The sequence below is a fragment of the Ursus americanus genome, chromosome 25, assembly GCF_024610735.1.
Source record: "Ursus americanus isolate L20-20 chromosome 25, mUrsAme1.1.p, whole genome shotgun sequence".
Lineage (NCBI taxonomy): Eukaryota > Metazoa > Chordata > Mammalia > Carnivora > Ursidae > Ursus > Ursus americanus.
Genome location: NC_142151.1, coordinates 31,601,799 through 31,617,305, shown reverse-complemented (window position 1 = coordinate 31,617,305; position 15,507 = coordinate 31,601,799). Strand labels below are relative to the sequence as shown.

Here is a 15,507-nt window from a genome sequence, read left to right as displayed (position 1 = left end):
ACAATCTCCAGTGGTGAAATTCTTTCAAATCTGAAAGTTCTGAGCTACCAAATGAGATCTAAGTCAGGGATTACAGTAAACTATGTCAACTCTAAATGTGCAATTTCACCAAAGTGGGGTGATTATTTTTTAAAATTTGTAACATGTACATTTTTTACTAACAGTGCCTGGTCTACACAGCACAAAATAAAGTAAATTTTTTCATTACTTGGTTTTATTTGAGATAAATATTCTAGGCAATTTGGTGGGATCTGGAATTACTGCTTTTTGGACATGAATGATCCTAATTGTCTGTACATGTTGTTTAAAAACTACAACTGCAGTAATTTACATAACTTTGTACTGGATGCACACTTTTTTTTCTTTGTGAGTCTACTAAATGTATAACTTTGAAACTGACCAAAGAAAGCTCTCCATTTTAACCATATGCTTGAAAGAATTTCAATAGCAAATATACTTTAATCTCCTCCTATTTGGAACTCACCTTTAGCAGTTGATCCTTGTTGCCCGTATGGTGTCCCTCAGTGTGTCAGGAAGATCATGGACAATATGGGAGCTGGTGGCCAGGGAGAGTATGGAAATTGGTAGCTGGCTTTACAAGCAAGTTTGGCAAGAGAGCTAGAACATTTATGATGTCTGTTGGCAACTCTGGCATGACTGTGGGAAGTGGTGCCCCAGACACACAGAGTGGACAGAATATGCCAGAGGCAAAGAAGGGATTGTTTGCCAATGAAAGACCCTAACCTTGGGTAGCAGTGCACTGTAGTGTGAAACTTGCCAACTTTTGCTACTTTGGGCTGGGAGTCGTGTGTTGTATAAGTGTGTGTGTATATGAGAGAGAGAGAGACAGACAGCAGTGTGTGTGTGTGTATGAGAGAGACAGAGTGTGGTGTGTGCATGTGTGAGAGACAAATAGGCAGTGGTGTGTGTGTGTGTGTGTGTATGAGAGAGAGAGTGTGGTGTGTGTGTGTGAGAGAGAGAGAGAGAGAAATAGACAGTGATTTGTGCGTGTGTGAGACAGAGAGAGACAGGCAGACAGGCAGTGGTGTGTGTATGTAACTCCTGTCAGAATTTTTTCCTTGTGCTTTTTATTAAAAAATGAACTTGGTAGAAAAGTGATAGAGTCCCTATGTTCCAGTCTTCATCATTGTGAAAAAGCAAGACAAGATGATACTGTTATCTCTTAATAACATACAGTGGTAGTCAAGGCTTACAGAGACTAAACAAAACTAGCAATAGAATATGAAATCTAGATAGATGAGTAGATGGATTTATTTACGAACTCAGGCAAGTTTGAGTGAAAAGTAAAATATAAACATAAGTAGTAATCTATATTCAGTGGCTAGCCCAGAAAATATACCGGTATATAAATGAACAACTTATAAAAGTATCTGATGCATTACTAAAATAAAATTTCTTAGAACTATGAATTGGAGTTCTCTTCTTATAACTGAAGTATATATATTTTAAAATTCTTGAATGAAGGTGTCTATTATTAATATGTTGGAAAGGAAGTAATTATTTGAATTGCATTTATATGGCTATAGACCAAGACAGCAAAAGAAGAAAAAGGTGCAAGAATAGAGATTTAATATCTCATTTTTTAAAACTTAGATCTTTTGAAAGAAATTTAAAAATTAAATAAAAAATATAAAACTGATCTTTTGGCCATTATTTATGCTAATCCTGCTTCTGGTATTTTGTTGTTGTTGTTTTGCTTATTATTATAATGCTAATTATTAATAATATTCTCATTACTCTGAACAATAACATTCATTGGCTGATAGTTTAAATTTCAGGAATAGGTTAGTGCATCACACAGATCTACCTTTCTAGAGATTAGCATTCAAGTTAAAAACTAGAATTCACTCACTTTGAAAATACAGAGGAAAAAGTATGTGACATGGATGACATAAATATTTAAAAGTTCATGAAATTGGAGGATATCTTAACTTCAGACGTTATCTCAGTTAACTTTTTTTTAAAGATTTTATTTATTGGAGAGAGAGAAAGAGTGAGAGGACACAAGCAGGATGAGTGGCAGAGGGAGAGGGAGAAGCAGGCTCTTCGCTGAGCAGGGAGCCCAATGCAGGGCTTGATCCCAGAACCCTGGGATCATGACCTGAGCCCAAAGACAGATGCTTAACCGACGGAGCCACCCAGGTGCCCCTCTCAATTAACTTTTTAATTAATGTAATCCTAGAAAAATATCCAAAGATCCTGGCTAGCTAAAGAAACTTCATCCTACCTTTCAACGAATTAAATTGCATTTGTGAAACTATTGCTAGGTAGAACTGATTTTATATTAAGAATTTTTGGTCATGTGCAATTTGCTTCCTCTTTAAGCAAATTTTAATTTGAGAAAGTTTTGCTTGATGATATTTTGGTGCATTAAGTTTATTAGAGGAAATGGAAAAGAATTAAAGGTAATTATGAAAAAAAAGGGTAGACTTTATGTGTGGTTAAAATTGACATTATATCTAATACATACACATGGAATTTAAATAATGTAACATTTATAAATATACTTTAAAAATATGTCTATACCCTGTGTTTAAAAAAATTGGCGTGCCAATCGCTTCTCGGCCTTTTGGCTAAGATCAAGTGTAAAAAAATTGGCGTGCCTATATAGGCATACGGTTTGGGCTTAAATGTGATAAATCATCATATATAATGTTTTCTTTATTATGGTATATATCATTTTCTATATCAGTGTAAACAACATTAAAAATATTGTCTTTGTCTTGGGGCACCTGGGTGGCTCAGTTGTCTAAGCGTCTGCCTTTGGCCAGGTCATGACCTGAGATCTAGCCCTGTGTTGGGCTCCCTGCTCAGCAGGGGGTCTCCTCTCCCTCTGCCCCTTCCCTCTCCACCACCACTCGTGCTTGCTCTCTCTCTCTCTCAAATAAATAAATAAAATCTTTTAAAAAATATATTTTCTTTGTCTTAGAAAGTGTGGTTTGTCCCAAGTCTTTGTATAGATGTAATAAATAAGTAGAAATAAAGTTAATAAATGAAATATTAATATTAAATAATAGACAAAATACAAACCTATTAAAATGTACAGTTATGTAGATATATATTACTATATAATATTTTATATATATTTATAACAAAATGACAAGAGGATCTATTTTATACATACGTGTTATTTATATCTTTTAAAATTTCTATATTAGAAATGGATCAAGGAGCAGGTGTGGATAAGACTGGTAAAATTAGCCTATTTTTCCTGCTGAATTGTTAATATTGGAGAGTGATTATATCTGTTTTCCTCTTGAAGGCCCAGAAATATTATTGTAATCTATGGAGGGAGCAAAAATAATGCAAATCTCCTGAAATTATTTAAAATTTCAAAAAAGCTAGAGATAAGTGATCACTTCTACATTGAATACATTCATATAAATCCTATATATAATAATTTCTACTAGTAAAAACATAGACCAGAATTTTCCAAAAAAAAAAAAAGTACTTTTGTTAGGATGTGTTTATAATTTGTGTTTACTAGCACAGTTAATTAAGAATCATAATAGTTCTGCCAATTTACATACAGACAAGCTCATAATCTAGGAATACTTAAAGGTCATATTTCTAGATTTTTTAAGGTAAACTAGATTCTCCCTCAGGATTTGTGGAAGTTACATGGGAAAAGAAAGACTTGATTCTGTGGAAATTTTAAATTAGAAATACTTCTTTTAAGAATCAGTGGAGGCTGGGGGCACCTGGGTGGCTCAGTAGGTTGTCTGCCTTTGGCTTAGGTCATGTCCCAGGGTCCTGGGATTGAGCCCCATATTGGGCTCCCTGCTCAGCGGAGAGTCTGTTTCTCCCTCTCCCTCGGCCCCTCCCCCTGCTCCTATTCACTCTTTCTCTTTCTCTCTCAAATAAATAAATAATCAGTGGAGGCTGGTATTCTCTTGTTTTAAAAAAAAAAACAAAACAAAACATTCTTAGATGCTGAAAAGTCTTGTCAAGGTCAAAGGCTTTGACTAGAATAAAAACAGAAAATTAGCAAAATTAGGGATAGCTGACATACTGTTGTCTCGTCTCAGAAAGGTTACTTTTTGTGCTGATCATTGAAAATCAGAGATCCTATGGCATATTTTACTTGTCATGGAGTCAGTGGTTTGGTTTTAGTCACCTCTAGAAAAACACTGCTGCTCTTCTCCTACAAATACGGGTTTAAACACTAAGAATGTTTATAACCTATGAGTTGAATTAGGGTCGCCGTAACTGCACTTCAGTTAAAAATGTCTCTCATTTCTGTGACTGCTTAATCTCTAGCTATTTTCAAAAATATTGCTATGCTTGCAAGGACTGGTCCATATTAGACAAGATAGAGGAGCATGGGAAGTCAGTATGTTGCAGTACAAATGGAGGAGACAGTGATATCTGGGACTGTTGTTTCCATGGGAAAGATCACGGCAACGTTTGAGCCAAAATATTTTCGACATCCTAGAGAAATTGTCATTAATGTACAATTTGTTTACAAATCCTTGTTTGAGAGCTCCTTCAGCACACACCTGAAACATGGCACATTGATGTGCTCCGAAGGAATCGCACTAGAACAGTACAAGCCACAGGTGTGTGTAACTAAAGTATCACAACACAGCATATATCAATTCATGAGCCTACTACATCCTCGCAAGTTATTTTGATTAAAGCTTTTTAAAAATTACATATATATAAATAATCATATTCTTAATAATTGAAAAAAATGTAATTTAGTAGTGCCTTTTTCAGGGAACTAAACACTTTTCACAGAATCAAATGAATTCTCTGAGTTTATTTTCAAAACAGTAAGTAGACATTGCCTCCAATTTTTAGGTGAAGACATAAGGACCCCGAAGTTGGCTGACTTACTCCAGATCACATGGTGATGGAGAAAGGGATGAGAGGAGTTGAGTACATACACGTCATTTGTATACATTATGTGCAAAACTAGCTGAGTGACAGTCAAGAAAGTAAGAATCATCTGTTATCCTCGAGGCAGGGTGGCCTTCAGGAAGATCATCAGAAATGCCAGCAAAAGGCAACATTGCCTGCCTCTCTTTTCTGTGCCTTTGGTGTGATTGTGTGGGTGGGTGACCTTCTGTGGGAAAAGGACAGTTGCTTGCATTACTCTCAGAGTTGTTTTAAGGAGGTGGAGAGGGTAACGGTGGTTAATGTGCCCTTCTTTTAGGCTGAATATAATCAGAGGTGAATTTGTTACTATTACTGGCAAGACAAGATCACAGAATGACTGTGATATTAACTTGAATCTATTTCCAACTTTCAGCAGTGCCCATTGTGTACCAGACAATGAGGTAGATGCCAAAAATATGGAGATGAGTTTATCACCTTTCTTACCTTCAAGTATGATGAAGGCTGAGAGGGGAACTAAGTAAACAACGGGTATAATACAATACAGGATTTGTGATGGTAGAGAGATATTGGCTTCTTTAAGAGCGAAGAGGGACCGGCATGAAGCAGGAAAGGCTTCTTGGAGGACATAATGGCCAAGCTATAAAAGATAGGTGATGCTGGGAAAGAAGGGACCAAAAATGGGGATGGGGGATAGACACATTTGTTAAGTAAGGACCGTCCTACAGGTTTCAAAGATAAATGTGAATATACATAATATACATTTTTCCGCTATTAATAGAGCATAGAAATAATTGTAATATACAGATTTTATTTAAAAATGTAATCACTTCCCTCAAACAAGGCTTTTAGAGCCGGACTACTAGCTTTATAGTAGTAATTAATTTGCTTTAAATATCTCTTTAATTTATTTCCTCAGTAGCCTATATCCATATTGAAAAGTATGGAGAACAAATTAGAGATGTAAACAGACACAAATCAGATAAACAGCCCTGGAGTAGACTTTATTTTATAAATGCAGTCAGAGAGACATTACATAGAATAATTATTTTAGGTGCAATTAAATTAACAGGAAATAGCAAAGCAGTATTATTGAATCACAAGGAAATTGTTGGTTGTGATTTATTATGAAAGTCTTTCCATCATATCTCTCGGTATAGTGGTAATTATTTCAATATTACAGTGTTGAAAATCAGGAACAGATAAAAATATTAAGGCAAATTAAGTTTTTCTTCTTTTAATCTCAGTAAAATCTAGGAATAGTTGACGATGGGGGAAAAAGATAATTATAAGTCCATGAAAATTACACTTAATACTTTATTTATTTATCTATGGTTTACTAAACAGTTTCTGAAGTAGGACAGGTTACAAAGGAAACTAAAAATTTCCATGTATTCCAGGAGATCTATGACAAAATTGACCTGGGAATCAATCCACTTACCCACCCAGATTCTTCAGATTTATTCTGTAGACAAAGCACCTTGTATCTAGGGTTGACAAGTTTACCACCACCTCCTCTTAACTGCCTTATGTTGATGACCTTTTGACAAATCCTCACTTCGTGATCATCTGTTTCTCTGGCTCTGAATAGATACAATGATGTGTTTTCTTTAACTCACAGAAATGTTGTCTTAGAGGCTGAAATGCAATTTGTGACTCAATACATTGTCTTCTCTACAACACAGGATAGCATTGCATTTATATGACATGCAAATTCAGTGTTTTATTCAAAATAATAATTGTAGACAAGACTCAGAAGGGGAGGAGCAAGTATTTTATTCATTCTTTCATTTATTTATATCCTGTCTCATTCTGGAAAGGATCCAAGGTAATTTATAGAAATGCATGTAATAAGACATGGCGAACTATAAACTGGGTGAGGAAATTGAAGGAAAGGGGAAATAAGGGTAAGAAATCTGAAAAGTCTGCAGAGGACAGTGTGTCATGAAGACATATCCTGCAAAAAATGGGTCATAGATTTGGCCATAAGCCCTCTCTGACAACTAACTCAGAGGTGGAAAAAATCTCCATTTCATTATAAACAGGGTCCTTTCAGAATAGGAAACACCAATGGGAAGCACGAAGCTCAGATTCATAACAATGAGACCAAACAGAATTGTACCTCATTATTCATCACTCAATTCTTTAGAGAGTAACAAATTTACCAGAATAAAACAGAACCAAACATCAGAGAATTGCTTCTTCGAGAGTTCCATGATGAGTTCAACAGAGGCACATCAATGTGCCGTATGACCAACCTGACCATTGTCATTGGATCCAGATTTGCCACTCTGCTGGACTTATGTTATCTAGATGGCTGTTACATGTTCTTGTGACTTGACGGTGTAATTTATTTACTTGAGACCAGTACTTTTGCTTCTCTTTACGAAGTTTTTGGTTAGTGTTGAGTGATGAGAATTTAACGTTAATAGTAATAGCTGAACGTTGAATTGAAACAGTTAACCAAATGAGGATTAGCACAGTTAGAAAACTTTCATAGGGGCTTAGGTGATCCAAGGTTTTGTTTAAGCCCTCTATATTAACTTCCCACCCCTAGTGTGGTGAGCTCTGTTATATAAGGCTTGCCCACACTTACCATTACCAAAGCATCGTGCTTGAAGTGCGCTAATAGGATGTTTTATTTCCATGACTGTTACTTAAGATACTTGAAACACACACAACAGTGGAGGAGGATAGATTCTAAACATAATCTCCTTAACTCAGTTTTTAAGATTGCAGTGAAAGATGCCATGATTATGAGCTTGGGCTTCTGAAGGTCAAATACAATTATTTCACTTATTAGAAATGTGTAGTGCTAAAGTACTATTTTGTAATTTCCCCCATGTAACTAAAATGAGTGAGTCCTAGGGGATTGGGTTCATTAATACAAATATATTTACCACTGTTTTCAGTCCCCTTTCCTTTCACATTTTCACGTGTGTAGATCTGCTTCTGGAAGTTAAATCTGGAAGAGGTAAAGGTAATACTGGTGTAAAGAGGGCTGTCCCAGTTAGAATACTATGATGTATGTACAAGATCTTTGAGATAACGGAGAATAAGGCTGGAAATCTAAATGAGCTGTGTTTTAAATAATGTAATAAAAACATTTCTTACTGCAAAATCTCTACTGAAATTAATGGGAGCTTGTTTTTTCTTCCAAATTCCATCTTTAGAAATCAATATTTTGGCTGGCTATATAGCAACTTGTTTGTTGCTTGTGTCTGGTCATCAGGTCTTCACAACTAAGCATTAAACCTACCTGGGGGTTGGGGAAATACATATATTTAATGATAATGAACACCTTGCATTTGCAAAGGGAATGGGCCAACCTTAAATTCTGTGATGTAAATAGCAGTGACATCCCTTATGGTGTGTTTACCACTTTAGTTCCTACAATCTTTTTATCTTCTTTCTCTGTAAGCTTCCTTAGGTAAGCTTCAGTAATCACACTGACAAGGATTTTATAGTGAGAACTAATGCATGCTTACTCAATCCTTCTCCCTCCACATCTAAACTGAGAAGGCACCTGTGGAAGGTCTGCTTTCTGAGAAGGCAATGATGATTGCTTTAAGGTGAAGAAACTCAGAATAACCATGTTGGTATTAACAATGTACTTTTAAGCTCTTATTATTAAAAATAAAGCTTGGGGACTCTTACCCATGTTAACATGGGATACTCGTAAAAAATAATGTCCTATTACATCTTGGTCATAAGAAAGTTTGAAGAATTTTATACTTTGTATTTGTAATTATTGATACAAGTAATAAGTTTTTGAGTGTCTTAAACTTTCATCCTGATAAATTGTTAATCATTTTGGTAGCATAGACGATGAAATGTTTTTGAGATATGAGTTATTAAAACTAAAATATCTGTTTGAAATATCAATATTGATGGGATAAATTAAATATTATTTGAATATTAACAAAATATAACTTTTGAGTGTACATAATTTGGGGTTAACAAACAATGAAGTTATGTATGAGTCTCTTAAAATATAAATTACTAAGTTATGCTCATAGTAATTTAAGCATTTTTTCGTGATTAAACTATACATTGGTACAAAACTTTAAAGTATAATTGACAAATGTTATGAAAGCTAATACTATATATTTTTCCTCTTAAATTTAGTCATGATTTCATTGGAGAATTTACCACAAGCTATAGGGAACTTTCCAGAGGACAATCACAATTCAACGTATATGAGGTAAGAGAAATTTTATTTTATTATTTTCCTCTGGAATAAGTAAATCTATGCTTTAAAAGTATAGATTTTGCAAAGGGTAATTGGCAAAGGTTAACCAACTACCAATATATGTAAGAATCTTTAAACTTATTGAACAGACTTGTTTCTGAGACTGAATGATATTCTCTTCAAGGCCCATGATCTTTTAACGCTATTTTGAAAAATTTAAAAATTCTTGCCTATGAAACTTTTTATTGTTTTTTAAACATTTTTTCCATAAACCTCACCCTTATGTTTTGCCTTCCTACCAACCTCCTCCCCAACACCTTTTTAATAAAAAGAGAAAAATATGCATTTTCATTATGTCAAGTTGGTGTTATAAAATGAATTATGGTCTGCTTAGTATGTTTGAGCACCTTCACTGTTGTTTAGTCGAAGACTGAAGGGAATGACAAAGTATAATTCAGTCATTAAAAAAATCCAGGTTATTAAAGCAAGCACAGTAGCTCTTTCTGCCTTAAGCCTACCTTGCCAGTTAACTATCACATATGTATTGAGCACATGGTGTGTTCTGGCACTGTTAATACTTGAGCTATGTCACCTGTACATTCTCTTTAATTTTTTTATTTAACAAACATCAATAGCAAAAGAGAATATCTCAGTATCAGTCAATAATGGTAATAATGACCAGGTTGACACTAACATTGACCTCTTTTAAGTTAGGAGTGGAAAAATTTCCTTCTTCTAGCGTCTTCTTCCTAAGCTAAAGCAGTAGCATTCCATTCATTCATTTAGAAATAAAATATTTATTACATGGCTTTTACATTCCACATTCTCCGTTAAGGCCTTGGGGATACAGAGATGATTAAAAATTTCAGTGTCTATAGGTACCTGGGTGGCTCAGTTGGTTAAGTGTCTGACTTTTGATGTCAGCTCAGATCATGATCTCAGGGTTGTGAGATCGAGCCCTGCATTGCACTCTGCATTAGGCGTGGAACCTACTTAAGATTCTCTCCCTCTCTCAAAAAAAAAATAAATAAATAAATTCCATGTCTAATGGGAGACAAACACATGAAATATGTTTGGTATGTCTTGACAAGAGCTACGTATAGTATTTTACTTAGTAGAGTATGAGATTTTTACAGATCAGACTTCCTCGGCAAGGACAAAGATGGAGTAATGGATCAGTTTTTCTATCTGGGTCTTCCAAGGAAGGAATATTAAGGCTCTACACAGACAATGAAAGTAATATAAGACAGGTTGTCCTTGCATAGATGCCTGCTTTCTCTGCCTACCCTTGGGCTTCTAGATCTCCAGCACTATACCTGAGTTTTTAAAAACCCCCCTCCAGCTTTGCAGACTGGTTTTGGCAGATAAAGACATGCTCCTGTCAGTTCCTGAGCTGATGGGATTAGCTGCAGAGCTGCAGTCCTGCTGGATTGGAGCTGCTTTTAAGGCTGGTGGGCCTGTAGTAGCATCCATGGTTGGGGTGCTTGTTACCAGCACTGGAGCGGGCATGGATTCTGTCTGGCCCCTGGGTGGGTGAGACTGGCTCCAGCACTTTATTCAGGAGGGCAGCACTGAGCCACAGTTCCTTTTCAGGGGGCACATTTGGGTCCTCAGTCAGATGGCCTCTTACTAAGTGTGAGGATGTGTGTAGCTCCTGCCAGGTCTCTTGGAGGACTTCCCTCTGATCACTGGGCGGGTCCCTAAGTAGGCAGGGCAGGCTCTGGATCATACCTAAGAGGGTCAGCCCCTGAGTCCCATGGCTGTTTCAGGTACCATAGTTAAGACTTTGGTCTGTACTGGCTCTGGAGGCGCAGATGGGCATGTCCCCCACTCGGTCCCTTGGGTGGGCTAGATTGCTTCCTGACCATGGTCCGAGGGGCTGGGACTAAATAAATAGAAGGATATTTCGTGATCTCCTGAGGTATAGACAAGAGTATCTCTTGATTTGTCCTTGTGTCAGCAGGACTGTTCACAAACTACAGCTGGAAGGAGCTGAAACTAAGTATTGGGCCCTTTTAGGATTTACACGATTGCAGGCAGGATTGTTTCCTCCTGGGACCCTGGCCCCGTAGGACTGTTGGTTGACTGCATCTGTGAGGGGGCTGGAGCAGAGTACAGAGCCCTTGTGGAATCTCTAAGCTTGCAAACAGCTTTCAGGATCTCTAGGCAGGCAGACAGGAGTGTCTGCTGCTGGTTTGACGTACCTGCGGTCCTTCGGCTTCATTTCAGTAATATGTATTTGCTCTCTGCTCCAGCCACCTTGGGCCAATTACTTTTTCCTCTTTCTAGATGATTATGTTTATCCCTTTTTATAATAGCCTTAGTTTAAATTAATAAAGTTTAGTTCAAATAATACTTGCCATAGATTCTTTTAACTTTCTTTGCCTATCAAAATGCTTCCTTGGTATTTTGAATTGGGATGTGCTGAAGGATTTTCTCTAGACACTTAGGTGTTTTATTTATTCTATTAGATACACAGGTCTTACTCATCTTTACATTCCCTATATTCTTCAGTGTCTTGTACAATATAGGAGTGCAGTAATATTGCCTCATGGAATAAATGGTCAAAGATTAAATCTTACATCTACAGGCCAGAGCTTTACCAATTAGTACATAGCCTCAGTATCTGGTGGAAATTACTACCCCTGACAGCAATAGAGTAACAGAGCCCTATGTATGCACATATTTGGGTGATTTGCTATGTTAGTGTTTTTAACCTAATAAAAAAGTTATGTCTCTTGGCTATACTTTTCTTTGGCGATTTATAGTTCACTACAGAGCAATCATTATTATTTAGGACCTAGGATGTTAAAAGTCTCTCTTACATCAAGAAGATACAGATGAATGAGGGTAATCAATGCATAAAGTGATTGAGAAAAATATTATTGAAAAAATATATTTTTTATAAAGATGGTCACACACACACACACACACACACACAAAAGATGGTCACCAGTACATTTTGTAGAGAGGTTTTGGCTGAAGGACTGTCCAGGAGTCATACTAAAGGCATTTATAAATGAATGAATACATCAGGAGTGAAGGCAGCAGTTTGAACTACACATTTTGTAAAAATTTCCATATAAAACCTAACACAGTGTTAATTGTTTTATCTGCTTTTCAAGGTGGTGAATCCCAAAAAGAAAGGAAAAAAGAAAAAATATACTAATTCGGGAACAGTAAGTCAAATTTTATGTTACTCACTGAGGAGTCAAATAAACGGATAAAAAATGTATAACATTTACACAGACTAGAACGAGAGACTAGGCTCTTTCACTCAGGATTTTAGTATGAAGGAGTGTACTAGAAAATGGAGCGTGCTGTGGGGATGGTTGTAATGGAGACTACCCTATAGAAAGTAGTCACCCGCTTCTGCAGGTTGTCCTCAGGACCGTATGGGCTCTGACGGAAGCTGAAGTTTTCTTATGAAATCCTCATTCAGTGGAATCACACTGGAGAGAATCGAGTAGGTATGAAAACGTTTAGGTGTTAGTAAGAAATACTGTACTCTTTATAGGACGCACTCACCTATTAAATCTCAGGGCATGAGAAAGTACTTGTTCATAGTGTGTTAAAATTTACACCCTTGTAGGATGCTGGGCTAAAATCAGTACAGGAAGGTACAAAGATGAAAGTATCTTGAAATCGTGAAAAATCTTAAAATTGTCCTATTCCTTTTTTGGGGGATTCAGGTGTACCTTTTTTTTTTTTTTTTAATTGAAGTGTAACTAACACACAATGTTACAGTTTCAAGGGTACAACATATTGATTTAACAATTCTGTACATTACTCTGCGTTCACCACAATCAGTACAGTGACCAGATGCCTTGACTGTATTACCCATGCTGTACTTTTCATCTCCGTGACATTTCTTCTATGATATACTGAAGATTTTATTGTGAGATTAAATTTTCTTAGGAAAAGCAAAATCTAAGTTCTCTCCAAGCTTCCTTTTGAAGATTTCTGTACTGCAAGACACTTAAAATATTAGATAGCCTCATTACAGGACCATGAGAAAAACAAACATTTCCTCTTAAAAGGCTTAACTCACTGATTCTGATTTTTTAGTTTTAACCATTTTTTAGCTCCTTTCATCTTTCCTTTTATCTAAAATGTGAAGTAACACAGTGTCCTTGTAGACAATTTTCATTCTAGTCTTCAAAGGAAGTAAACTGGTCATAGAAAGGAGGTAGTTAATTTTTTGGGCCCCTTTCATTTGGATCATGTTAAATGTAAGAACAATCAGTCCTGGCAGATTTTAATAAAGAGTAATATTGTTATTGATTTTCAAAATGTGATGTTCCTCTCAATATGAAATATGAGTTCTTCTCTAATACTTAGAATAAAGTCCATCTGGGGCTGTAATTAAGTACTGGTAGATAATTCTACCTTGTTTTTCTTTTACTTTTCAGGTAACCTTGCTCTCTTTTTTGGTAGAAACAGAAGTTTCATTCCTCGATTATATTAAAGGAGGGTAAGTCATTCTCTGAAATAGTTTCCTTGCTTAAACATTTCTTTTAATGTGTGTAGCAAGTGCGACCACTAGGTAATGGGCAGCTGAAATGATCAACTGTATTATAGTTTGATGGCACACCTTTTGCACTTTTGTTACAGACTTAAGGGGATAAACACAAAGAGCTATTACTTTTGGGGAAAATCACAACTTTTCTTTAACCAAGAGAAAAGACTTTATTGTGTTAATAATAGCTGCAGATAAAGCTATTCTGTGCAGTTTTGGAGAATATTTTCAGTTGCCTAACATATGGGACTTTTTATATGCACTTTTCATTATCTTAAAATAGGAGAAAAGCTTGAGGGCTTGTTGTAAATGTATACTTGAGCTCCAGAATGTTAAAGAATGTATCTTGTCATAAAAGCATCATGCAGAAATGGATGGTGTATAGTCATACTGTTGCTTCCTATGCTTCTAGGCAGGAATATATTTCAGAAAACACTTGGTTGTTGTAACCATTCTTGAAATTTTCCAGAGTCCAGACAGAGCCTGTTTTGGTAATACATTTTGAATTCTTACTCCCAAGTAAATAGGGAGGTTTGGGTTTTTTTTTCAATTTTGAAAATTTTTATTTTTAACCTAGTTTTCCCTGTTTTTTCATAACCAAGTGTCCCCAGAAATTGAAAACAGTCATTCATTACTATACCCTCTAAAATGTCCGCATATTCCAATTTATGTGCTATTACCTGTATTTACAATATACAAAAATGGTGAGACATAAATTTGAAATTGTACGTAAATGGTTAGTAATTTCATGACAAATAATAGCAGCCAGAGACAACGCTCATGTAAACCTCTTCCTAATTTAGCAATTTTTTTTCCAATATCAGTTCACTGGTAGAATGTCATGAGGTGGAAGAAAGGGATGAAAGAATGAGGAGGCTAAAGGAACCAAGATAGTTTACCAAAAAACAGAGAGCTTGCCCTTAGTTAAGGAAACAAAAACGAACCCCAAAATGATACTTGCTTAAATGGAGAATCAATGCTACATATGGACATCTTGCAACCTGCCACGTGGCTACACGGACACGGAAGCTACAGTGGTTGTTTCAATAAGGATAAAGGAAAACGTACTAAAGTAGAAAAAATGTTTGCTGTTCAAGAAAAACTTCAGGAGTGAGCCTATGAGCGAGGAAAAAGGAGACAAATCTTTATTTAGGGGTACAAACTGGGGAGAACAACCCAACTCAGTCGATGTGCTTGTCCGAAAAGGGTGACAGGAGATGGTGTTTTTAAAACTTAAAACCACAGCAAAGGAGAAATTTCAGTTGGTATGATTTGCTCAGTGATTAGTTGACCTCTTTTGCTCAGTATTGTGGGTCGGGGGCAATTTTCCAGGTGTCTAAACCTCAAGATGATTATCATGATTCCAGGAAGTGGCTGTTCTTCACTGAACTCCACAAAACGGTGGCAGTTGCAAGATGGAGTCAGAATTGTCAACTGTCCTTTGCTCCTTTCATTTCTTCTTTCTTCCCTTTTTTTTTTTTTTTAAAGATTTTATTTATTTATTTATTCGACAGAGATAGAGACAGCCAGTGAGAGAGGGAACACAAGCAGGGAGAGTGGGAGAGGAAGAAGCAGGCTCATAGTAGAAGAGCCTGATGTGGGGCTCGATCCCATAACGCCGGGATCACGCCCTGAGCCGAAGGCAGACGCTTAACCGCTGTGCCACCCAGGCGCCCCTCATTTCTTCTTTCTGATCATTGGTGTATGAAACATCACCATGATCAGTTTTGGTGGGGGAAACTCATTATGGTGAGTCCCTTGTTGCCCAGGTGCTAGGCTGCTGCTTGTGGCCCTTCCCGTCCTTCATAGGGACCTTAAAGGCATGGGGTCGGAGCAGTAGACACAGAAGCTTCAGTCTTCATAGTTAGCTGGGAGCGCAAGAGGAGAAAGAGAGGCACTTCTGGAAACAAGCAAAAAGTATTTTGTATAGCAATCA

General features: G+C 36.5%; 1 protein-coding gene across 1 annotated transcript in view; it reads left to right on the top strand.

Annotated features, from left to right (window-relative positions):
• The window catches only part of CPNE8 (copine 8), a 211,855-nt gene that overhangs the window by 136,260 nt on the left and 60,088 nt on the right, over positions 1–15,507 (top strand). Inside the window, exons 11-13 of the mRNA XM_045776528.2 lie at positions 8,989–9,064; positions 12,178–12,231; positions 13,465–13,526. Of these exons, the coding sequence (XP_045632484.1) occupies positions 8,989–9,064; positions 12,178–12,231; positions 13,465–13,526 (192 nt within the window). The remainder of the gene's footprint in view (positions 1–8,988; positions 9,065–12,177; positions 12,232–13,464; positions 13,527–15,507) is intronic.